Source organism: Polypterus senegalus, chromosome 10, assembly GCF_016835505.1.
Source record: "Polypterus senegalus isolate Bchr_013 chromosome 10, ASM1683550v1, whole genome shotgun sequence".
NCBI classification, from domain to species: Eukaryota; Metazoa; Chordata; class Cladistia; order Polypteriformes; family Polypteridae; genus Polypterus; species Polypterus senegalus.
Window position 1 is genome coordinate 139454163 of NC_053163.1, and position 24739 is coordinate 139478901.

The window sequence follows — 24739 nt, forward strand, 5'->3', positions numbered from 1 at the left end:
ATCCTCCCAGCTCCAACTCGCCTGGATAAGGGTGTGTAGTCCCTTTAATTACAGGCCTGGAAGTACTTCTGGTGGCAGGTTGATTGCCCGACGGAGGTATTTCCAGGTCACATGGAAGTCCCATAAATTGGGCAGCACATCTCCCTACAGCACCCCCTTGTGGCATCTATGGTCCCCAGTTGGGCTGTATTGCCAGACTATATCTCCCAGTGTTAGTATATCATAATTCCTTTGTGTCAATAGCGTGAGTTTTCCGCATTTGACTTATACGACCGACATTATAAAATACCAGAAATTATACATAATAATTGACTTATTTGTGGGAGAACTTATCCGCAAGTATATACAGTATCTGACTTAGCAACATCTCCTGATTTCTCTTCTTCTAAATGCTGCAGTCAATACAGGAGGTAACCAGGTCAGAAAAAATGTCAGATAATCAAGCCGAATAATTTGTTAAATGGTGGGTCTTTATCCATCTTTTTTTTCATTCCGTCTGTTGTTGGATTTATGGTTTGCTTCCACCTCACATTGTTCTTCCTATTACTGACTATTTTCTTTTCTTAATGGTGATCACATTTCATGAAAAATGGAAGACGAGATGTCAGTGACAAAAACTCCACAACTTTGAAACCTGGCTATCAAAATGACCTTTTAATGATATTTAGGAGCGTCGTTCAAGTGACATTCTTTTTTTATTATTCATTTTGACACTTTCGAATTGAAGACATGACTTTTGACAAATGAATGAGGGAGAAGCGGGTTTCACTTCAAAAGTGTGATTCCATGTATTTCATGGACGTTTTGATGCCACTTGCTGTTGTCAAGTGTTGGTCACCATTGGGTCACATTCTTTCAGAAAGTTTGTTATGTCTGCTCTCAAAGAAAACACGAGATTAAATATTTTTTTTGAGGTAAGTAATATATACAAAAAATATTTTTAGATGGAGTGTTCCTTTAACTCCATGTGCATTCTATGTGTAAAATACTTTTTAAAAAATGTTGTTTCTTTATTACCGTATATATGTGTCTAGGAGGTGGACATCGTGCTGAGAATGCGCCGTGTCTGTCCAGTTCGAATGTCCTTAGCGACTTCTTTCAGCGTCTTTTCTGCACACCATACTACACTGGAACTTTCTGCTGCCATCTACTGACCTCTGTGGGTGTTACAGGCTTGTAGCATTTTTGTAGACATTTACTTTTTGTGACTGATCTTGGATGCTATTTAATATACTTTTTCTGTTTAAGACAACACACTAATACATTTTCAACTTTAAAAGGCCATTCAAACAAATCCTCCATTTGAAAATGTCCAGCAATTTAATAACTCATTCAAACTCTGGTCTACATCATCTTTCTCACCAAGGATTAGGATCCATTACCACCTATACACCAGTTTGACAGACACAGTGTGGATGAGGGTGCGGTGTTCATTTCCCAGGCCTCTACTGTGCCCACCTGAAGAGTGTCTCGGTGCTTCTTTTGTGATGTTGCCTCTCACTCCCCACAGTCCTCTACCTGCACTCAGCACAACTATAGCCACAGAACCTCACAGGTCACTCCAGTCATCACCTTAAGACAGGGTGATGTAGCCCACTACAGACTCACAAGATACCAAAGGCTTTGAGGGACTGTTTCAAGAGATCATCCTTGATGGAGTTGAACACACGGGTGATGTTCTCAGTGTCGGTGGCGCAAGTGAAGTGGGGGTAAATCTCTTTATTGCTGATATCCACCTCATCTTCCTCCTTCACCTGTCTGTGTCTCGCAGTCTGGTTGGCTTCCACTCTTCTGGGCTTCAGACGCTGGAGGTCCTTGTACATGTTGCAGATAAAGTCTTTGGCTGCATCTGCGTTTTGTTTTTCACCTTAGGAAGGAAAAAGAAAATGCAAAAGATGGTGTTGTGGTGTGAAATTTTGCATATAAGTTGATAAATATTTTGCATGTATTTATTTATATGGCTAAGTACCCCTACTCCCTTTTATGACTGAGTCTCTTTGTAATTTTACGACAGGATTGGGTGAAGTGCCTCAGACAAGTTTGGCAAGTGATTCTCTGCTGGACTCTCTCAGTCAACCCCCCGCATGGAGGCCAACTACCTCGCTGGCAAGCCTAACCTTAACACGTGGTTTTGGGAGAAGGTGTGACGGTATCCTGTGCCCATTTGGTCTGAAGTATGGCTGTTTGGAATTGGCTTGTATCAGAAGTCTTTAAGTACCATAACACCCTATTGGCTGTTGGGGTTGGACAGAAAGTCTATAAATTTCCTTGCTTTACCTAACCCTCTCTCTCTTACCAACTGATGAAGGAGCATCTCACACACCATGAACTGAAAAGGACAATATAATGAAGAGGACACCTTGGCAGCCATATTGAGACAGGCATGTGGCCTGTTCTGAAGAAAGCTGACCACAAAATGAGAACTTAACTAGAGACATTTTAAGTAACTAACAAGTCTGTGTACCACCTGAAACTACACATCAGCATTTATCAGGTTGTATGGTTGCCAGTATTCAAATGTACTTTGCATATTGTTATTATTTATGAATATTATCAATAATACGTTATTTAAATTGTAACTTAACTCCTGCTTGTCTTTTACTACACCTAATTGCCTGACGTTATAAATGTAGAAGGGAAGGTGGGGACAAGTTATATGGTACAATACCTTATAAACAGTGGTAAGTCTGTGAGATTTGAGGCATTCTGACAAAAGGCTACATATTAATAATACAAAAGGGGAAAGTAGAGCAATATATTACTTTACCAAGACAAAACAGATGAGTTTAAGGTAGGGAGATGAGTGAGAGATCAGAAAGAGGAAGAACAGTGTGGGGTGGGAGCAGACCATAAAGCCTACAATAGATGGAATGAAAAAAAAGATGGGATGAAGAACCACCAGAGAGGCAACGGGAACAGAAAAGGGACAAACTGACGAAATGTAGTAAAAAGATAGGAGGCAATCAATGGAGGAAGAGCAGGATGAGGGGGGAGAAATTACAGTTAGATTTAGGATGAAGTAAGAGAAAAGATGTGGGTAAGTTCATCCAATAATTTCAGCAACATGTTTTAACAATTGTATTGTCATGAAGGCTGGAGCCAGTCCTCTCTGCATCTTCCATGATGCCAGTCCATCGCTGAGCAGATGTAACCACCAATTAGCACACATCTCTGGCAAGAAGGACGAAACTTAGCTACAGAGACAGAACCAAACGAACGCTGGGACATCATGTTGACTAGACACAGGTAGTAACCAGGGCAGTAATCCATCTCAATCGGGCCAATATTTGAATGTTTTATTTCCCAATTGTTCCTTGGCCTTTCAAATTTTTTCTGTTTAGTTGCTGGGGTTTTCAATCACAATGCATCTTATTGTTGATATTTCATTTTCATTCCCATGTGTTTTTTTTTACCAGTGATTCATGTTCTCCTGTGGTTCTACTTAGTTTTTCTTATGAGTGCCACCATTCTGAATGAGTTTTGTTGATGGTTGCTATGCTGTCGCTAGACTGAATGGCTGTGAGTGTGTGACATGTGACATCCGTACTACATTGACATAAAGTTCATTATCTTACACATCCTTATCATCCAAGATTTGGATTTACAAACAAAAAACCTTTGGATTTTTTCTTACTGTTAGCTTTGAGTTTATGGCTTACGACAATATTTTCTGCCCCCTTTGTGCTTTCTTGGCTCTTGTAACCTGTACCCTTTTTGGCTTCCAACTTCATTTATCATTTCATTCCAATCAAAGTGTTGGGCCTGTCCAAGTCTCCATTGTTTTCTGTCTTGGGATGACCATTTTACCTTCCTCCAGGATGTCCAAATGTTTTTTTAGCTCTGATTCTAGGGTTCTTCTCCACGTCCTCTCTTTCATTTTACTTGGATGTTCCAATCCAATACATGACGTGTAATGCGAAGGGTGTGCCCCATCCACCTCCGATGAATGGCACTGGTGATGGTTTGTGCTTGGTTCAATGCCGGTGTTACTGGTTTAAAATCTGTTCTGGCCATCACATGCATAAGTTCTGGTGAAGACAGATGTTGATAAATTCTTGCAACTTATGGTCCATTTCTGCATCCAACTTCCACATAGCAGTATGGACTCTATATTGGTGGTAGCTGAGATTCTTGTTTGACCGTACTGATTTCAGGAATGTGAAGGTTTGTCCCGATTGGGTGATTCTGAACAGCACATCTTTGTCCGTCCCTCTTGTTTTGCTCTCTCTGCTGCCAAGTTAGGTGAAAAATTCGACATCTTCTACAAGTTCTCTATCAATGGTAATGAGAGATTGTCTGGGAGGCTTTGAAGTGTAAGATCTTTGTCTTGGAGACGCTGATCTCCGGCCCCATAATCCTAACAATTCTGTGGAGCATGTACATCTTCTTTCAGGTGGCATACCCCTTAGTTGGTCCATAGCCGTCTTCACCTCATAGTGTGTTACTAGTGAGAAGACAATCGGCGACAGCAGACCTCCTTCTCTGACTCCATTATTAATGTAGAATGACACTCACAAGTTTGTGTTGTGGATCACTCTGCAGATGTATGCTCTGGATTACATTTACAGTCTTCTTGGAATAATGTAGCACCTGAGGAGTTTCCATATTGTTCTACAGTCTACCAGGTCAAACAACTTCTTGAAGTCAAAAAAGCAGACTTACAATGGGGATCAACACTCCAATGACTCCATGATGATGTGGAGCATCTCTGTCTGATCAGACTGTGATCTTTCTACGCTCTTTAGATTTGCCTTGGGTGCTGCCATTCTGGGACAGTTTTGTCAACAGTTGCTCTGCTGTAGCGAGGCTCGATGACTGGAAGTGTGTGACACGTGACGCCGTTACTGCAATGGTATAAAGGTCAGTGTCTTCCACTTCCTAATTATCCAAGATTTGGATGGACGAAAAATAGTGTATTCCTTACCGTTAGCTGTGAGTTTACAGGTTAAGACAATAACACTTCAGCCATTTAACTTTGAATCACACTTCATGCTTTTTGTCTCTGTTTTGTCTCTGTTTTGGTGTATGACTTACCACTTTGTTCTTAAAAGGCAATTCTGGTAACACGTCCTGATCTTTGCTTATCTATCTATCTATCTATCTTTTATTTATTTATTTATTTATTACTCTTCCAAGTTATGACTCCTACTTTAATTCTGACCAGTCTGTGCCATCTCCTCATTCCACTTTCTCTCGCAAAATTGCTGTCACCCTGCACAAGCAGGGCAAGTTAAAAACGCTGCTCCACTAACCACTGTGACACCAAGTCACACCAAGTGAGAAGGTGATGCAGGAAAAAAAAATTAGGAAAAACATTCATAGAGGAAAACACTGAGTATAAGACCAAGAAAAGTGTAGAGTGATGGCGGATCTGATGCCAGCCTCATACCATATCAAGCTGGATGGTGATGCCAGATCAGACAATAACCTCCTCCTTACCTTTGAAATTTGGGAAATAGGAACATAAGTGTGAAGTGTGAATTTTCTCCTGTAGAATGTCCTCCTTGTTGAGGAAGAGGATAATAGAAGCACGGATGAACCACGCAGAATGTATGACACTATAAAACAATGCAAGACTCTCCTTCATTCGATTCTGTGAAAAGCAATGTGAAAAAAATAGAAAGCATTCAGAACACTTGTGTCAACTCAAATATCCTCCCACCCAGCTCAAGGTCATAGGGGTGTGACGGTGCAGGTCAGCTCCATGCGCCCACTTCTGTCTGGAGAGGCTGTTAAACCAAACACCATTGATAATAGTCATGACCAGGACGAGCTACGCAGAACAGGACACTCACAAAGCACAATGTGGGTGTAACAGGTGCTCAGTGCTTTTATTAAGTGACAGCCTAAATGAAACCATGCTCAAATTAAAGTGCAATGCTCTCTTCAAGAAGTAAATTATCCTAAAAATATGCATCTGTCTGTGAAGTTGAAATCCACACTAAAACGAGAGTAAAACCAGCAGATATTCAATTTTCATGTCCAACGCAACACCCTCTTCATCACCCAGCTCACCCATTGCTCACTCCGCTGGCAGAGACACTTGCAGCCGCAGTCTCACCACCCAACACCCATCTTAGCTGCTTCGAGCAGCTAAGTCAGAGTGCTCGGGGTCAGTTGTCCTCCAGTTTTCTTTCTTATTTCCTCAGCATACCTCAGATCCCTGGGGAGGACGCCACCTCGATTGCACCCACTCCTCCTCAACAAATCAGTGGGAATGTTCCACCCCATAGGGCGCCAATAATTCCCTCCATCGCAGGGACATGCTGCCTTTCCCACACTGGTTGGCTGGCTGGCTATCTCGTCCTTCCTCGCTACCCCAAGGCTGTCCTCAAATCTCAATTTCTGTTCTCTCTCTATTTTCCTCTCTGCCTTTCTAACACTCACTCTTTCCTTTTAAAGTGGTGGTGAGGCACAGCTGCAGAACTCACAGCCCCAGCACTAATTGCGGTCATGGGCGGTCCTGCACATGTACAACAAATGCAGGGCCATCCCGCTCCCACATCCCACGTTGGTACCCGAAGACGCAAGTGTAAATGTTTACTTATTTAAAATGGGCTCCTGATTCTTAAGCCATGGACCTGCCCATCCACAAGGGGCTGGAGGTGACCCCACAGGCACCAAGAACTAGGCAGGAACCGACCCTGGAGAGGCTGCTGGTCCACTGCAAGACACAATTACACACATGCCATGCCATCTTAGAGTCAACAGGAGCAGAACATCTATGAAAAAGCTGAGGTACCCAGAGGAAAAAAAATCAGTACGGACTCGGTTGGAGTATGGGGGGGTGATGCGTAAACTCCATACACTCTTGACTAATTACCTTAACATGTGCTGTACATCTTTGAGATTACTACCAGAAACAAGATTACAGGAATGAACTTGCATAACATATGGGGAGAACACCAGAAAGCTAATGGGACTACTACAAACCCAGTCTCCTGGAGAGATGTGGCAGCCACTCACAACTCAAATCTATAAAGTGTAAAAGTCAGTTAAATGAACACCCACTTCTACATAAGAAGATACCCAGTGGCCAAAACGACACCTTCTGAGTGAGAAGAGAAACCAGACCATCCCCAATCCCTGATAATAAGAGTGAAACTAGAAAGTCCTAGAAATTGTAACACTCCACCATATGCCACATTCCTATGACCTCTCATTGCTGGAGATACTCAGCAGGCACAACCTCTTTGAAATCTCTCCCACCCAGAGCACACTCCACAGTACCATCTGTAAAACAGTAGACCATCAAGCACTATACTGCATGGACCTGAGAGATTTAGAAACATTAAAACAGACGTGCTGCTTTGCTTCCAGATTACTGTGCTGTAGGTCCACCCACCTCCTGATTGTTTTCCTCGAGGACTTGGTCATACTCGCTTAGTGAGGCAAGGAAAATGAGGGATGTTACATTCTCAAAGCAGTGGATCCACTTCTTTCGTTCAGACTTTTGACCACCGACGTCAACAATCCTGTAGAAAATAAAAGAAAATATTTGAAGACTTTTACTAGGGGATACGGTCAACACACTCACCACTGTACCACCATACTGGCCATCAACTCACTCCAGTCCAGTTGAAGGTAATAGTGGTACCATGCTTAGAGAAAGACAAGACCATTCCATGCTTAGCAAGAGATTACCAAACTCAGAGACTGAATCCCTCCAGCGCTCCCTAGACCCTCCACCATGTCCCCTCCAATTTAGCCATGTCTGACACGTGTCCCGTGAAAGGCACAGGACAGAGTCTTCCGATGGTTCTACCCTGAGGCCCACGTGTGAGTTCCTCATTCATTGAGCAACAAATGATCAGCAAAACAATTTATTTGAAATTGAATTTACAGTGAAACACTTGACACAAAACTGAATTTATAGTAAAACTCAGTGCTTCACTTCACAAAAGTAATTTGCATTACAAATGCTGTTTCATTCCTAGTGACATTTGTGCCATTAATACAAGAGGAAAAAATGTGTTTTTCATAGATTAGTTCTGCATGTGTCTGTCTGTCATTTACTATTTAAATAAAGATTTCTAGTAAATAAATAAATAAAAATCACCAGACTCCCATCCACTTGGCCAATTATGAGGGCAATCTTGGCGACTGCAATCCTAAAGATGCATCAGAGACGGAAATGAAACTTTGGTCTCCATGGCGCATGGACAACTGCAGGGGTCAAGAAACAGGAACAGGGTGGTTGCTAGGCAACGGGAGAGGGGGCGTCTTTCCATGCAGTGAGTTTTCCCGTGGAGAAAAATCAGTAATGCACACCACCATTTTGAGGTGCTTTCATGAGGAAAATAGGCAGCATGCAACATCTTTAAAAAGTGCACTTCACTCTGCAGTGATCTGAACGAGAGGCTTAAATAGAATTGATTTGACTGGTACGCCTTGGTGGAAAAAAAACATAAACACATAAGTATAAGTGAAGCTTTATTGAGCGTTACTTCATGTCTTCCACACCAAAAAAACTTTAAATCATCCTAAAAACTCCTTTTACTGAGCTTTGCATTTCTCAATTGCAAAAACCCCGGCAAACAAATTCTATTGTCATTTTCACAAAACCCGTCACTACCATCAACCCTGCACAGGAAGTTCACTTCATTCATCAAGCTGAGCCTGTGATCAAAGGTGAGGACACGGATGTAGTCTGGCCAGGGATTTCAAACTTTTGTCCTAGAGCTATTCTTTGGCTAAATCCACTTTGTTCAAAAGTACATTCCTAAAAGTGTTCCTTGGTTAATACCACAATCTGTTCTAACCTCACTTGTGAACAAGACCCCATTTTGCTTGAACCCTTCCACTTGCAGTACCTTCAAGTCATTGATCTGGCCTCAGATTTGTAGACATTGGTTCTCATCTTTGCTTGTACACCCGTCCAGTGCATGATTGAGATCACAGTTCAAGGAGGCCAAGAGGAAATCATCATCATCATCATCATCATCTGCAAACCACAGACCTCCAACGATTTTTTGCCCTCACCTGGTGGTAGCAGCAATGTCATCTCTGCACACTGAGTTTCTGATTTACATGCACACATGTATTCGGGTTAAGATGAATGACCCAGTTAAGGCAGAGACCTGGCTTCTTAATAATCCATGTTTACGTGCACAAATACACTTCTGTAGTTCTCCTTTGTCAAAACACTGCAACTTCACTAAACTGCACACAAAAAAAATGAGTTAAACATCATCACTGGTCACTGAATCCAAAAATAAGCACGAGGTCTGTGATCATTTTCTTGTATTTTTTAAATATGTTTAGTCAAACTGACGGCTTATTTGTAGGTTTCTGTTAATGGACTTCACCAGTACACTCTTTTCTGCTTGGCTGTGTGACTGAGCCCTGCAAAGGACAGGCCTACCAGCGTGTTTCTTGCCTTAACACCCAGTGCTGCTGGAGTAATAACACATGTATGGTTACTGCAATAAGATATGAGTTATCTTCTCTGCTCTGCTATTCTCTGTAACTGCTTCTGCTCATAACTGAGAAAGCAAGTGCAGAACAAAGACCTGTACAGGATGACAGAGTGCAATGGACATGCGCAGACTGCAAAATCCTTAACAGTAACCCGGTTATGACTACAGACTTGCTGTCTGTCTCTCCAGGTTAACAAGCATACCACTACTTACTTTTTGCTGTTTCAATCTCCGCCCCTACTCTGAGCTCCGCCTCCGTGCAGAGTTGGATGGCTTGAGTGAACAGTCTAAGGGCTGGTTTATAAATCACACTCAGAACGCGTACGCACACGCACCATGGCTGCCACACGTTCACAGTGTTCATTTGAAGTGTCCTCTGAGCACGTCGTCAGAAATTAATTAACACAACACGTGTGTGCGTGAGTTGCAGTACCAGCAAAATGTCGGAGGGGGCAGTGTGATCAAGTCGGAACGTGACGTCAGAGTCTCTGTTTACTATCAACATGTGATAGAAAGCCGCTATACGGACCCTACGGGATCGATGTGCCTGCAGCGATGTTTGATGAAGGGTTCAATGTGCAAAATGCCGAGATACAAATGTATTTGTGGTGCTTTTATATTCAAGCTTCACATATTCCCCAACGTAATGGCGCGATACATTTTAAAAGTCTCACATACCATCTTCTGTGCCATCCTTTTTATTTTTTTGCACCTTCATAACAGCATCAGAATATACAGCAGCATATTTGAGCCACAAAAAAAAAATCAGGGACACAGTGAAAAGATGTATTTGCAATTAAAGTGGAAATTTCAGCTTTAATCTCAAAATGTCCATTTTAATTTTGTAGTTTATTTTAGTAGACCATCGTAAATGTCAACTTAAAACTGACCCAGTTGTTAATTGCTACCTGCTTCTGGGGCTTCCTCCTGACCTGACAGCAGCAATCGCCACACAGAACACGTCACATTTATGATATTCCAGCTCTCTGCAAATTTAGAATCCTTAGATTTATACTTGATTGGCTGTCCCCCACGGCTCTGGCCACATAGTGTGAAACAGGACAGTGAGAAGGGCCCTGCCTGGCCCCCCACTCCTGATGTCACAGTTCCCCCTCCCCTCAGCCCACAGCCTCTGTCTCGGATTAGCATGAATATATCGCTCCTGCAAGCAAAATATGATTCTTAGCATGATGAGAGAAATCACAAAATTAACTGGAATGTTCAAACAAATTCTACAAAAATAACGATCTAAATCCATTTGTTAGCTAAGCGGATGTACAGTACATGCCCCAAGGCTGGCGTGTGAGTGAGGAGGACCCCGCCCTGCTGCGTCCCTCTTGGATTTGCACACATAAATTGGTACCGCAAGCGAATTATGATACATAACACAATGTGAGAAGTCGTAAAATCAAGTGAAATGTTCACGCAAATTATAGAAAAAAAAACAATCTAAATCCGTTAAGTAGTTCTCTTGTGAAAAGTGGACAGACATACAGACAGACAGAGGATTTTATATATATATATATATATATATTGTGGAAGACTGCCGGCTTCCGAGGCCGGTCCGCACCCCAGGCCGACAGGAGGAGCTCTCCCGACAGCGGGATCGTGCCCCGAGGTCCAGCAGGGCCTTATGGACTCTGTGGTGTTTATACACAGCCCTGCTGGATAACCTTGGCGCCACCAGGAGTCGCTGTGGGGGACTTATGGGCTCTGTTGTGCCTTATGACCCGGGAGTACGTCACGGTCACGTGACAGGAAGGTATGGCGTGCTCCCGGGTTGAAGTAATAGACTGATTGCCCTGACCCGGAAGGAATAATAGACTGCTGGGACAGGAACACCTCCGGTCGGGGCCTATAAAAGGACGGTGCCTCAGTCCAGACACTGAGCTGTGCTGGGTGGGAGAGGAGCAAAGTGTCTGGGCGAGGAGGAGAGGTTATTGTGCGTGTTTAAAGAGATTTGTGAGGAGTGTGGTAGGTGCTTGGTGCACTGGAAGAAAATAAAAGATTCTTGGACTATTACCTGGTCTCCGGAGTTGTACCTGAGGGTTCGAGGGTGCACTACTGCCCCCTACTGCCACTATATATATATATATATATATATATATATATATATATATATATATATATATATATAGAGAGAGAGAGAGAGAGAGAGAGAGAGAGAGAGAGATCACTTTCACGATGAAATGCATTAAACTATGTATACTACATCTTACACATAAGTCGTTAACTTCATTAAAATAATGAATACAGTTAATAATTACACACATGTAGGGGTGACACGGTGGTTGAACGGTAGCATTGCTCTCTCACAGGGAGTCACATCTCTGGTGTTCCCTGCCTGCAGTTTGCATGTTTCCCTGGCGGGTTTCCACAGTGTGCTCCAGTTTCCTTCCAAAGACATGAAAGGTTTGGGGTTTTGGTGATGTTAAAATGTCGCCGGCATATGTGTGTGCTTGTATTCACCTTGCGATGAGCTGATGCCCCGTCCAGGGATTGTTTCTGCCTCATGCCCAGTGCTTGCTGGAATGGGCACATCCCTGGATTGATGGAGGTAATCATTAAACATCCATCTTCTTCAGAGATATTGTGGCAACGTGCCCTCGGAGTTTAATGAATGTTGTGGGATAAGTCCGCCCATTCATCCGAGCCAATATCCTCAGGCTGCCAGATGGAGCCCTCCCTGCAGTTTGGAGGTGCCCCAAATTACAAAAGGGCATCATGGACATTGGAGTTTTCCTGTACAGCCCTGCTGGATAACGTTGGGGCCTCCAGGGGACGCTGCTGGGAAGCCCAGAGACTTCTATTTTACCTATAACCCGGAAGTAGGTCTTAGTCACAGCGACAGAGGAAAGGACATACTTCTGGAATGAAAAAGAAGAGTTTGATCTGACCCAGAAGTGCTAGGAAGCCACGTGGACTGAAGTCATAAGAGACTGTGAGAGATCCCAGATTGGCAAGCTGACTCGGGTGACAGGGAACAATGCGTCTGGGAGAGTGGTGGATTATTTATTGTTGGTTAATTTATGAGTATTGTGGAGTGTAGGGTGCTTTGTGCACTGTATAGTCTAAATAAAGCAAATTATTGGACTTTTATCTGGTGTCTGGCGTCTGGTCTGAGGGTTCAAGGGGACGACAGCGCCCCCTATCTGTCACAGTGTTTTGGGCAATTTAGAACACTGCGAAGTCGAACCTGTTCTCACCGTGATGATATCTCACACTGCCACCTGGTGGAATCTTCCAAATATATGTAAAGTATGAGCACACATATGAACAGTACAACGCTTGAGTAGCAGTATGGTCCACTGGAGCACACTTCATGTGAAGTATAAACCCGGCCTAACAGTGGACCACTCAGTTTTTGGCCAGATCCACTCATGGTTGCCTCCAGATGTATGTTTTATATGTCTGACTATGTGAGACTAGCTAAGAAACAGATGCCTGTCAGCAGGTGAGGAGGGCGATGGAACAGGAACCCAACTTGTAAATTTCTGCGACATACATATTGCTTGAAACAGGAGAAAGATAAAATTACATTTCTGACATTCCATCTCTCTGCACATTTAGAATCCTTAGATTTATACTTGATATCACTTCCATGATGAAATGCATTAAAGTATGTATATTACATTTCATAGATAAATTGTTAACTTCATTTAAATAATGAATACTGCTAATAATTACATGTAGGGGTGGCACGGTGGCTGAGTGGTAACACTGCTGTCTCACAGGGAGTCACGTTGCTGGTGTTCCCTGCCTGGAGTTTGCATGTTTTCTCTGGTGGGTTCTTGGTGAAGCACATACTGATAAATGAGATCTACAATGGGAGAGGTGATCTTGTTGTTAGACAAACAGCTTTGATTAGAAACTAATCATGAAAATGGACCAATCATCATGTTTGATCACTACAGTAGATTTTATAAAAACACAGTTTATCAATTGCAAGCTTGAAGCTGTTAGTTCTGTTGAACTTTGAATGTCTCATCTTCAGGAGTTCAGCATTGCAGTGGTCTGACTTTGAGTGTCAATGTCAGTGCCACACAAACCGCCCAGAAGGCAATGACAGCAAACTGTGGTGCCAGAATTGCAGGCTATTCCTGTGTCTGACTGAGTGGCATAACAAGCTGTTTGCCAGTGGAGCAGAGTAGAAGCAGCAGCAGCAGCAGGTGACAGTGTGAGAAAGGATGACAGGAATGTCCCCCGAAACACAAAACGCAGTCAAACAGCTGCTGCACAGAAGCACCAGGGGGGGCTGAGGTTTCCTCAGCAGCAGACGGAAAAAGGCTCCTGATGGAATACAAGTGATTGTTTGCTGCCTAAAATGAAACGTGTTTGGAGATAGTCTGATTTAACACTCCATTGAAATGAAGAGCGGTCACTTTAACCCGACGGGAAGGGAGCTGCCGCAGAAAGAAAAGCTAAATGAAATGGCAGCTGCTGAAATGATTGAGACATCCAGCAGCTCTTTGTTAGTCGCCGTGAAGACAAAAACATAGTGTTGAACAAGATCTTGAATGATTTGACCTAAAAGTACGGTACTCAAATTCCTGGCCTTGAAACTGACAACATGCTCTATCTGCTACAAATCCAGGGTGCACTTGGCCTTTGCCAGTCCTAAAATAGCCTTCTAGGTAATCTATTTTGTTGCAAAGCCATTTGAATTGAGCAACGCTCCTGCTAGATTCAGCTCATGATGTGTTTCCTGGCCATGAACCGCCATGCCAGTTGTCGTATATTCAGACCATCATCTTGGGCATTTATGTTTAAGTCCTTTTAGGAGTTTTTGGTGGTGCTGTAATGAATCTAATAAGCTCACCCTCAGCTGCTACAAATGCAGTCCATCCCATGTCCTCTGTAGACCGTTCCCCCTCTACAATGTTTGACTGGCCGTGTTCTGATGTGAGGTCAGAATGGCAGAGAAAAATATTTAGACGGGCCAGGAGATGGGAGAAACAAACAAAAAAACCAGAATCGGAAGTCTGGAGATCAAAATGAAAGTGAAATGGACAAACCCAAAACAGTAACAGAAGCAAATGTGCATGCAAGGATTCAGCTTCCCTAAAAGTCATTCATTAATCACACTCCTAACACTGGAATTAGGACAACGTGCAGTTTCCTGGTTTGATAGCATTTGATAATGAAATTCTCACTGCAAAGAATACGAGATGCTGAAAAGGATGTAAAAGGTCTGCATTAGAAAGCCCGTGCTGTGCACGTTCTGTTAATTTATTTGAATTACAAAGACGCTTTAGATGCATAATCTGTGCAATTGATGGGGAACTGAAAATCAGTACAACAAGAAATGAATGTTACTGCATTCCTAGTACTGCCAAGTATTCCCCTGCTTTGTGGTGGGCGGCCACAGCCATTATCCGGGCGGGATGTCAGTAGCATAGAAGGACCAGGGGAAGAGAGCATCTACAAGACAATACCTCCTCTGGCGAGGGTGGCCCTCCTGGGTGGCTCTAGCACCATGGATTCCTGCAGGGCACACTGGGAGTTGGAGTTTGGCACATCTCTGGCGGCCCTCATGGAACCCAACAGGCCTGTGACAAATTCCAACTCCAAGTGTGCCCCGCAGGTTTCTTTGGTGCTACAGCCGACCAGGAGGGCTGCCCTCTAGCGTCCCGGGGGAGGTAGTGTCTTACAGATTCTCTCCCACAGTCCTTTTATCCAGTTGGCATCCCGGTCAGATAATACCCGTGGCCGCCCGTCACAACTTCAATGCTGCATGATCATGCCGCTGCTTTGGCCAATAGAAAAGCAGAGCGCATGGCTACGTCTAGTGATAATCTGACTCTGATTATCTCCTTGGCTTGGATGGAAAGATACTTTCTATAGTGTAGACTCCATACATTTCTGACATTCCATCTCTCTGCACATTTAGAATCCTTAGATTTATACTTGATATCACTTTCATGATGAAATGCATTAAAGTATGTATATTACATTTTATAGATAAATCATTAACTTCATGTAAATAATGAATACTGTTAATAATTACACATGTAGGGGTGGCACGGTGGCTGAGTGGTAACACTGCTGTCTCACAGGGAGTCACGTCGCTGGCGTTCACTGCCTGGAGTTTGCATGTTTTCTCTGGTGGGTTCTTGGTGAAGCACATACTGATAAATGAGATCTACAATGGGAGAGGTGATCTTGTTTGTTAGACAAAGAGCTTTGCCTAGAAACTAACTAAAATCAATCATGAAAATGGACCAATCATCATGTTTGATCACTACAGTAGATTTTATAAAAACACAATTTATCAATTGCAAGCTTGAAGCTGTTACTTCTGTTGAACTTTGAATGTCTCATCTTCAGGAGTTAAGCATTGCAGTGGTCTGACTTTGAGCATCAATGTCAATGCCGCACAAACCGCCCAGAAGGCAATGACAGCAAACTGTGGTGCCAGAATTGCAGGCTATTCCAAGCATGCCCTGCAGGAATCTATGGTGCTACAGCCGACCAGGAGGGCTGCCCTCTAGCGTCCCAGGGGAGGTAGTGTCTTACAGATGCTCTCTCCCACAGTCCTTTCATCCAGTTGGCATCCCGGTCAGATAATACCCGTGGCCGCCCGTCACGACTTCAATGCTGCATGATCATGCCGCTGCTTTGGCCAATGGAAAAGCAGACAGCGCATGGCTACGTCTAGTGATAATCTGACTCTACGATTATCTCCTTGGCTTGGATGGAGAGAAACTTCTATAGTATAGACTCCATCCAAATTCAAAAAACTTTTCAAATAGTGTCTTGTCTAATGACTTTTCAAACAGAATATAAATCAACTTCTATGGAATAATCTAGATAGCCATTTTAGTATCTTACAATTGGTTTCTTCACATACAGGGTCCTCCATAACATTTGGGACAAAGACACATTTTTCCTTGATGTACCCCTCTGCTCCACAGTTTAAAATTACAAATCAAACAATTCATTCATGACTAAGGTGCACATTGCAGACTTTCATTTAAGGGTACTTTTATACATATCAGACACACTACATTTTTTCTAAATGGCTCCCCATTTCAGGTCACTATAATGTTTGGATACAGCAATGGCAGGTCTATTAAAGCAGTTGTCATCTTTATATATAATAAGCTACCGTGGCTGTCCGTTTGTCTGTCCCAGATTGTAAATCACCTGTAGCTCACAAACCGTTTGACCTATTGACCTGAAATTTGGTAAACATATGCTATGTGACGTCTACTATTCGCTCTTGGGGTGATGATTGACCTCCAAGATTATTCCTCTTTTTATTTTTATTTTATTTTATTGTACAATCAACACTCGGCAGCGGCCAGCAGGTTGGGCATGCGGTGCAAGCATATGGGCGCCGTTCTCATTCCTACCACCTTCGCCGTCACTTCCACTACCTCTTAAATCATTCTTGAGGCAGATTGACGACTTAAGTGCCAGCTTAAGTGAAAAGTTAAAGAAAACGTACTTTGTAATTGCAACACAAACACTGACTTAATCATTTTTAATGCGAAAAGATGCAGACGAAAGAAGAGAATAAGCAGGCTGCTAGGGTGGAGAAAAGAAGAGCTGCTCAGGAAGCAGCAAGCGCACCAACCTCTGAGCAAACGAATGGTAAACGTACAGAGAAAGAGGATGAAAACTATAAGTCAAGTGTATTCGCTGCACATTATCGTGCAGTGCACTGTTACTGGTATTTAATATTTTGTCACATATCCCTTGAATGTAATGACTGCCTGACGTTTGCGATTCACAGACATCATCAGGTGCTGAGGGTCTTCTCTGGTGATGCTCTGCCAAGCCTCCAATGCAGCCATCTTCAGTTCTTGCTTGTTTCAGGGGCTTGTCCCCTTAAGTCTTCTCTTAGGCATATAGACGTCCTGCTGAATTAGATTTAAATCGGGGGACTGGCTTGGCCATTCAAAAAGTTTCCATTTTTTGGATTTGAAAAACTCCTGTGTCACCTCAGCAGTATGTCCGAGTTTGGAGGCATTTACTGGTCTTTGAGCAGATCAGATGTTTCTCAGAATTCCCTGTGCGTCTGCTGTCAGCAGTACCATCATTAATGAAGTGTGCCAGGACCTGTGGCAGCCAGACATGACCAAGCCATAACACCCCCAGCACCATGTATAACAGATAAGGTGGTCTGCTTTGGATCTCAAGCAGGTCATTTTGGTCTCCACAATTTTGCTCTTGCCGTCACTCTGATCAGGTTCATCTTTGTCTCGGAGGTCCACAAGACATTTTCCCTGAATTCTGCAGGCTCTTTTAAGTCCCTTTTCTCAAACTGCAATTTTACCCTCCTGTTTTTGTAGTTTGCATCTTGCAGCGCGGCCTCCTTTGTGTTTTCTGCTCATAAAGTCTTTTGCTGACAGTCATCTCTGACACACACACATCTGCACCCTGATGATTGTTTCTGCTCTGTCAGACAGGTATTGGGGGCTTTTTCCTTACCTTAATGAGGATTCTTCTATCATCAGCAGTGGAGGTCTTCCTTGGCCTACCAGCCCCTTTGTGATTACTGAGCCCACTAGTGTGTTCGTTCCTCTTAATGATACTCCAGACAGTTCATTTTGGTCATTCTAAGGCTTTACTGATGTCTCTAAATTATTTATTCTTGTTATTCAGCCTCATTATGGCTACTTTGACTTACATTATCACAGCTCTTGTCCTCATGTTGAACAATGGCAACTGCAGACCCCAAAGGGTAGAAGTGAGCCAAGTGTCTTATGAAGCAACGAAACCCACCTGAGGATTCACAAACACCTGAGTCGCCAACTGTCACACACTTTACGGTGCTCTGAAATGGGAGGGCCGTGTAAAGAAAGTGCTGCCATTTCTACATGGTGTGATCTAAATGTCTCTAAATCCCCTTAAATGAAAATCTGCAATGTGTACTTTAATCACAATGTCTGAATTGTTGGATTTGTAATTTTAAATTGTGGAGCAGAGGGGGAAATCACTTAAAAATGTGTCTTTGTCCCAAACGTTATGGAGGACACTGTATGTGTCACTGTGCTGTACATATGGACACCATGACATTTCATGGTTTATCTGGTAGTTTACTGTCTATGCTCATATAAACACTGACCTGAGAAAATGCTGGGAATTATTAGATGTCTGAATGGATGGCTGAAATTCCCCAAAATTCAGGCCTATGGACCGGGCCTCTAATGTACAAGTGAACAACAGTGGATATCCACAAAGAACAGTGCTGTCCCCTTTTCTGTACACCTTTGACTGTATAAATAACACAAAATCAAGTTGAAATTCTCAGATGATTCTGCACTAATAGGGTTTATGGATGAGCCAGAGGATAGAAGTCAGGTGGAGAATTTTGAGAATTGTCTGGAACTCAGCAAACTACTTATTGACTTCATGAGCCTCTACGGCCAGTCACCCTTCAAGGAGTTGAAATGGAGGTGGTGCGCTGCTACAAGTACTTGGGGATCCACATCACTGACAGACTGGATGGCTTTAGTGAGACCCCAAGACAACAACATTTAAACAGTGGCATTTCTCCAGATTTCTCAGCTCCAGAGCCATTGTGGTTTTTCTTTCTTCAGTTGATTCCCTCTCCTAGCAGGTATCATAACTGCTTGGCACTTTGAGGTTTTTGGTGATATAGCTTATATACAGTAGTAGATTAAGTAGGACAACTTTAAAAAGAAAAGCCACGCAACTTTGTGGAGTTTCACCTCACCTGAGATTGGTCTTCTTTATTGTGAAGGAGTATTCCTGGATCCCAGTGGTGTGCACTCTGACCCTCAGCACATCATCCAGGGACGGGATGTAGTTCGGCTGCCCAATCCGATCTAGATGAGTCAAGTAGCTGCAATAGGAAGATGCAAGAGCTTTTACTGGGTTAGTAGAGTGCAGCAGAAACTCTGAAGGGCTGCCCTGTCCTCCGCATACTCCAGAGCAATCTGATCAAATTATACAAGCAGCAGCATCACTCTATCTGGAAACAAAGTCTTGTTAATGTCTGCTGCCCACACACTGTAACGCCCTCAGTCAAGTCTCCATTTTTTCAGTATCTGGTGGCCCCTTGTGGTGGCTTTGTCAAATACATTTTATAAAGAAGAAAACTTTACAGTTGAAATAGCAATGTGGATTTTACTATACTGTATACAATAAAAGTGATGAAAAGAAATATTCTTAAATTTTCTTTTAATATAGTTACACTTATATGTACTGTTTCTTACAAAAATAATTTTGTTTGGTGTAAATTGCACACAGGATGGCCCAGTGGCATAGTAGTTAGTGGTGCTGCCGCACAGGACTTGGCCCACTCTGTTGAATTTGCATGTTCTACTCTTAAACCAAGTGGCTTTACTTCATTTACTAGCAGACCCCAGAGGTAGACGTGTTCATCGGTTTCTAGCACTAAATTTCCCTATTACAAGTGTGAGTGTGTCCTGTAGAGCAGGGGTCCCCAAGTCCGGTGCTGGAGGACCACTGTGGCTGCAGGTTTTCATTCTAACCCTTTTCTTAATGAGTGACCCGTTGTTGCTGCTACTTAACTTCTTTAAAATTAATTTGAATTGACTTGCTCTTGAAGACTCAGACCCCTTAATTGTTTCTTTTTTGTTAATTAGAAGCCAAACAATAGTGAGATACAAAATGAGCCAAAACAACTGGTGTTCATCATACGATATCTGAAAATAAAAGAACGATGAAGGTCTCAGGAAAGTTGATCTGCTCAGGAACCCCCAAAACATTTTAACAGTGCTGCTCTTAGAGAAAAATCAACAATTTCAGAAATGTCTGCTAATGCACCATGAGGGCAGCAACAAGCCATGGAATTAAAGCACGGGTTTAAAAACAACAGAAATTAGCACATAATTAAGCAACTGGTTGGAGTTTGAGGCCCTGAATTAGTTGGTCTTCTGTTGGCTCCCTCACTTCACATTTCATTTCTGTTTGGGTGCCATTTAAGGAAATAAATGAAACAATTCGGGCGGCACGGTGGCGCAGTGGTAGTGCTGCTGCCTCGCAGTTAGGAGACCTGGGTTCGCTTCCCGGGTCCTCCCTGCGTGGAGTTTGCATGTTCTCCCCGTGTCTGCGTGGGTTTCCTCCGGGCGCTCCGGTTTCCTCCCACAATCCAAAGACATGCAGGTTAGGTGGATTGGCGGTTCTAAATTGGCCCTAGTGTGTGCTTGGTGTGTGGGTGTGTTTGTGTGTGTCCTGCGGTGGGGTGGCATCCTGCCCAGGATTGGTTCCTGCCTTGTGCCCTGTGTTGGCTGGGATTGGCTCCAGCAGACCCCCGTGACCCTGTATTCGGATTCAGCGGGTTAGAAAATGGATTGATGGATGGATGAAACAATTCAGAGCAACGATAAAGAAATTCAGGGGAACAAATCTCAGAAAAGCAATTCAATTAAAATGAATTTGCAAGAAGTTAATTAGCAGCACAAACAGGGCACTCATTAAATATAAAGTGCTAGAATGAAAGCCTGCAGCCACAGTGGTCCTCCAGGACCAGACTTGGCGACCCCTGCTGTAGTGGAATGGCATCCCACCGAGAGCTGGTTTATGTGTTGCACCAGCTTTCTGTAACTCTGTAACTGAAAAACATAAGAACTAATGTGAATTTGTGTTGGACAGTAGTTGTGTGTACTTAGTGTGTACTTAGTTGTGTGTACTTAGTGTGTACTTAGTTGAACTCTCTCATGTTTTCAAGCTTCCTTTAAATTTTTACATTTTGTACTCCAAAACAACAGCCCATTGATCTTCTTCTTAACATGAACAGCTGCTCTGGATATCTGGGGTGTAACTCACTACTTTGTCGAGTCCAGCAGATGGTATTCCTGCCGTCTTCTGTAGCACCACTTAATGCCTGGATCTTCCCACAGCCTCCGAATGGCATCCACATCCTGGGGCTCAAAGGTCTGTACTTGAGGAACATCAACCTGCAGCAGACGCCTGGCGTTTTCCTATCAGGACAGAATGATTCAGATATTGACAGACCTTCTTTTCCCCCTGCTTTCTCTTACTTACAGAAATTCTAGCAGCCTACTAAATTAAACCACGTTATTAATTGTGTCTTCCATACACTAATGCCACCCCAGGTTATTTAAGAATACCCTAGAATAAGGTGGGCACACTTTACTTCAGTGCATGCATAAAGCCCCTGCAAAGTATGTGTGCTGCTTAATCAGACGAGACTCATTTCCAAAAAACATCAAGTCACAGCTGATTAGAAACAGGCTGTATTTTCTGCTAATTAGATATAAAAGATGACAAGATGCACGACCAACAAGAACACGTCTTATAAGAAAGGTTATCAATATTAAGTTACAGCCAAGGTTTATTCCCTGGGAAATGTTTATTTTATATTGTTTATGAGATTATTGATGTGTTTGTAGTATTTATGTACATTTTGTTCATATTATGGTTTGTTCCTGCCTTTTGTCCAATGTTTGACAAAACTGGTTGCAGCTGCCCTACAACCCTGCTCAGCATAAGTGGGTTTAGAAGATGGATGGATGCTATGTTTATTAATTACACATGCAAGCAGGAGGGAGCTGTACGGACCAAGTGAAGGTAATTCCACGCCAGGCCAGGGGGTGGCAGGGTGCACTAAACCTTCTTCCGTTAGCTCTACAGACCAAAAACAGGAAAACCTACCAGACTCATCCCTAAAGACGACACTTCCGGTTACGGTGCCTAGAAGAACGTCACTTCTGGTTACGATGTCAGAAGGAGGCAATTTCCGGTTCCCTTACATCACTTCCAGTCTTGGCATTTAAAGCCGCCATCTTAACCACTAATCATTAGTTCTTGTTTGGACTCCTTCAAAGACACTACTGTCTTATTCTCAAAGCCCATTGCAGTCAGGGATAATACACGGGTGGCTGCCCCAAACCTTTTTAAGTGTGTTGAGTCTGATCTTTTCACGGTATCTAAAGTGTTTTCTCATTTTTCATGTGTTCTGTTCATGAGGCAGAGCCACCTTTTTATGTCATTACTGAAGGACCATGAGAACTGGACAGTAAGTCCCACAGTGTGCAGTTCTTTCTTGTGAGCATTGCTTTTACTTCTTTAGGGTTTTTGGAGTTTTGCTTCTGTTTCTATATGGGTTTCTATATCCATACTTTTTTATTTTGTGATTATTTAGTTTCTATGTGTATATATTTTGTTCTGCCATGTTCCTGGTATGACTACTCTGGCTACTCTAACCTCATTGTTTGGGGTCTACCCCCACCTTTATAATCAGGCTGACACCATAAGCAAGTCTCTTTGGTTCTTTCCGGTCAGTTCTTTGGAGATTATTGGGAGTATTTTTCTTATATTTTCTTGTTCTTCTGTCTTTTTGCTCTGTATATTGGATTCTTCCCTTGGATTTTGGGACTTCTTTGCCTTATGACGCCCTTGTGAGCTTTCTCTTGTATTTGTTCCTTTTGTGGGCAAATATTCTCTTTATAAAAATTCTTGAAGGATTTCACTCTTTACAAGCAAGAGACTTCAAGGCTCTCCCTCTTGTGAGGCATATTTTGAGAATTCTGATACTCTCGTGAACTTTAAAACCCTGTTCTCCATTTTGGGGCCTAGTCTGGTGTGAAGGCTGCTGGTCATTTATAGTCAGGCTTGCCTGGGTGAAGCCGACTGTATATTAGGGCCACCCAGTAAAGCTTTTACTGCTGTTTTAGTGCTGTTTTATGTGGGTCTTTATGAGGGTCTCATCTGTTTTTGTGGTTGCAGAATCACCACAATATACACTCAAAAAGAAAAAAAGATAAGCCAAAAAAATGTCCTTATGATTGTAACAGTTTTGTTAATAATGAAGACTGCAAACTGCCAGCTGTCTGACTGAAATAAAAATCAAACCGTGGGAAGACAGCAGTGACCCTCTGTAAAGGAAAACCAGCATGAATACCACTCTGTGGAATTAACACAACAAATGGGTCAGGACTCCACCCTGAGGGTCTTTACTTCAATGTTGCAGCATTCTGAAAGAATTTAACTAGGTTGTCTTAAAAATATATTAATAGAAATACATATTATTTATGATGGCTTATGCTGCATTCAAGTATGGGAAGGAAACTTCATGTGGACGTCCTTTAGAGTGGGAGCTCTAATCATTTAAAGATAAAGCTAAGACATTACTAGTGTTGCAAATGACTTATTTACTGCTTAAATGACTGCTCTATAGTTTATTATTCATACAAGACTACAAAGCCCAAACTTCAGCGGGCCTTTCTTCAAATGTTTCCTGGTGATCAAATCTGTTCACTCATCCTTAGTTAGTAATATTTAAATACTAATCAGTTATTAGAGAAACCTTTGTACTTGCATTAGCACAGCTGAAAGCTGTTATTCTATTCAAAAAACCAAGCAAAATGCAAGGTGCTGACATTCCTAAAGTTCACTTCTGGGTTTACAAATGGGCCAAAATGACAAATAAGTCAAGCTACTGTTGTTTTGTGAAATTAAGGTTATTTCATGTGACAGACTGCCATCTATCTACAACACTACTAATGTCCTGCCTTTATTTTCAATTATTATTTAATAGTACATTCATAAAAGAAAATTTATTTCTAAGACAACCTGAAAGTTTCTTTTAGATTCCAACATATATACAATTTACCACTTGTTTAGAAAGTAATACTTTTTATCAAGGTACCATTAAATGAGATGAAGGCCATAGGGTGTCTTTGACTTTCTTTCCTTTTCAGCATGGAAATAACCTTTTAACCATACACTGCCGTGTGTGTGTGTGTGTGCTAAGGGCAAAGATGTCCAACTCCAGGCCGGGAGAGCTTCAGTAGCTGCAGCTTTTCATTCTCACTCTTTTCTTAATCAGTGACTCGTTTTCACTGCTAGTTAACTTCTTTTCCCTTCATTATAATAGCCCTGTTTTTAAGGATTCAGTCCTCTGAATTGATTATTTTCATCATTAATTGGCAGCCATGAGACATGAAATGAGCTGACAAATGACCAGCTAAATTGGGGGCTTCAAACTCCAACCAGTCTCTTAATAAGAAGCCAATTCTTGCTGTTAATTAAACCCGTTATTTAATTCCATGGCTTGTTGCTGCTCTCATTCTGCCACAGCAGACATTTCCAAAACTGTTGACTTTCTGTTTTTTCTAGAACACCAATGTCAAAATGTTTAGGTGATCTGAGGGTTCAACCTTACTGAGACCTTCACCTTTCTTTAAATTCCAAATATTGTGTTACGGGCACAGGTGAGTTGGTCATGTGGCAGCTTCTTTTGTTTCACTGTTATTTAAGGAAAAAGAAACGACAAAGGGGCCTGAGTCAAGCAAATTAAAATTAAGGCAAAAGAAGTTAATTAGCAGCAAAAATTGGTCACTAATGAAGAAGATGGTTAG

At 42.5% G+C, this 24739-nt stretch overlaps 1 protein-coding gene across 8 annotated transcripts in view; it reads right to left on the reverse strand.

Moving 5' to 3' along the window:
- Positions 1 to 639: 639 nt before the first annotated feature.
- Positions 640 to 24739, reverse strand: part of LOC120537713 (guanine nucleotide-binding protein subunit alpha-11-like) — a 132005-nt gene continuing 107905 nt past the window's right edge. For all 8 annotated transcript variants that reach the window (XM_039766855.1, XM_039766854.1, XM_039766859.1 and 5 more), the window contains 5 exons: positions 21183 to 21337; positions 19105 to 19233; positions 7346 to 7475; positions 5440 to 5593; positions 640 to 1867 (listed from right to left, as the gene is read on the reverse strand). In XM_039766855.1, coding sequence (XP_039622789.1) covers positions 1605 to 1867; positions 5440 to 5593; positions 7346 to 7475; positions 19105 to 19233; positions 21183 to 21337 — 831 coding nt within the window. In that variant the 3' untranslated portion in view covers positions 640 to 1604. The remainder of the gene's footprint in view (positions 1868 to 5439; positions 5594 to 7345; positions 7476 to 19104; positions 19234 to 21182; positions 21338 to 24739) is intronic.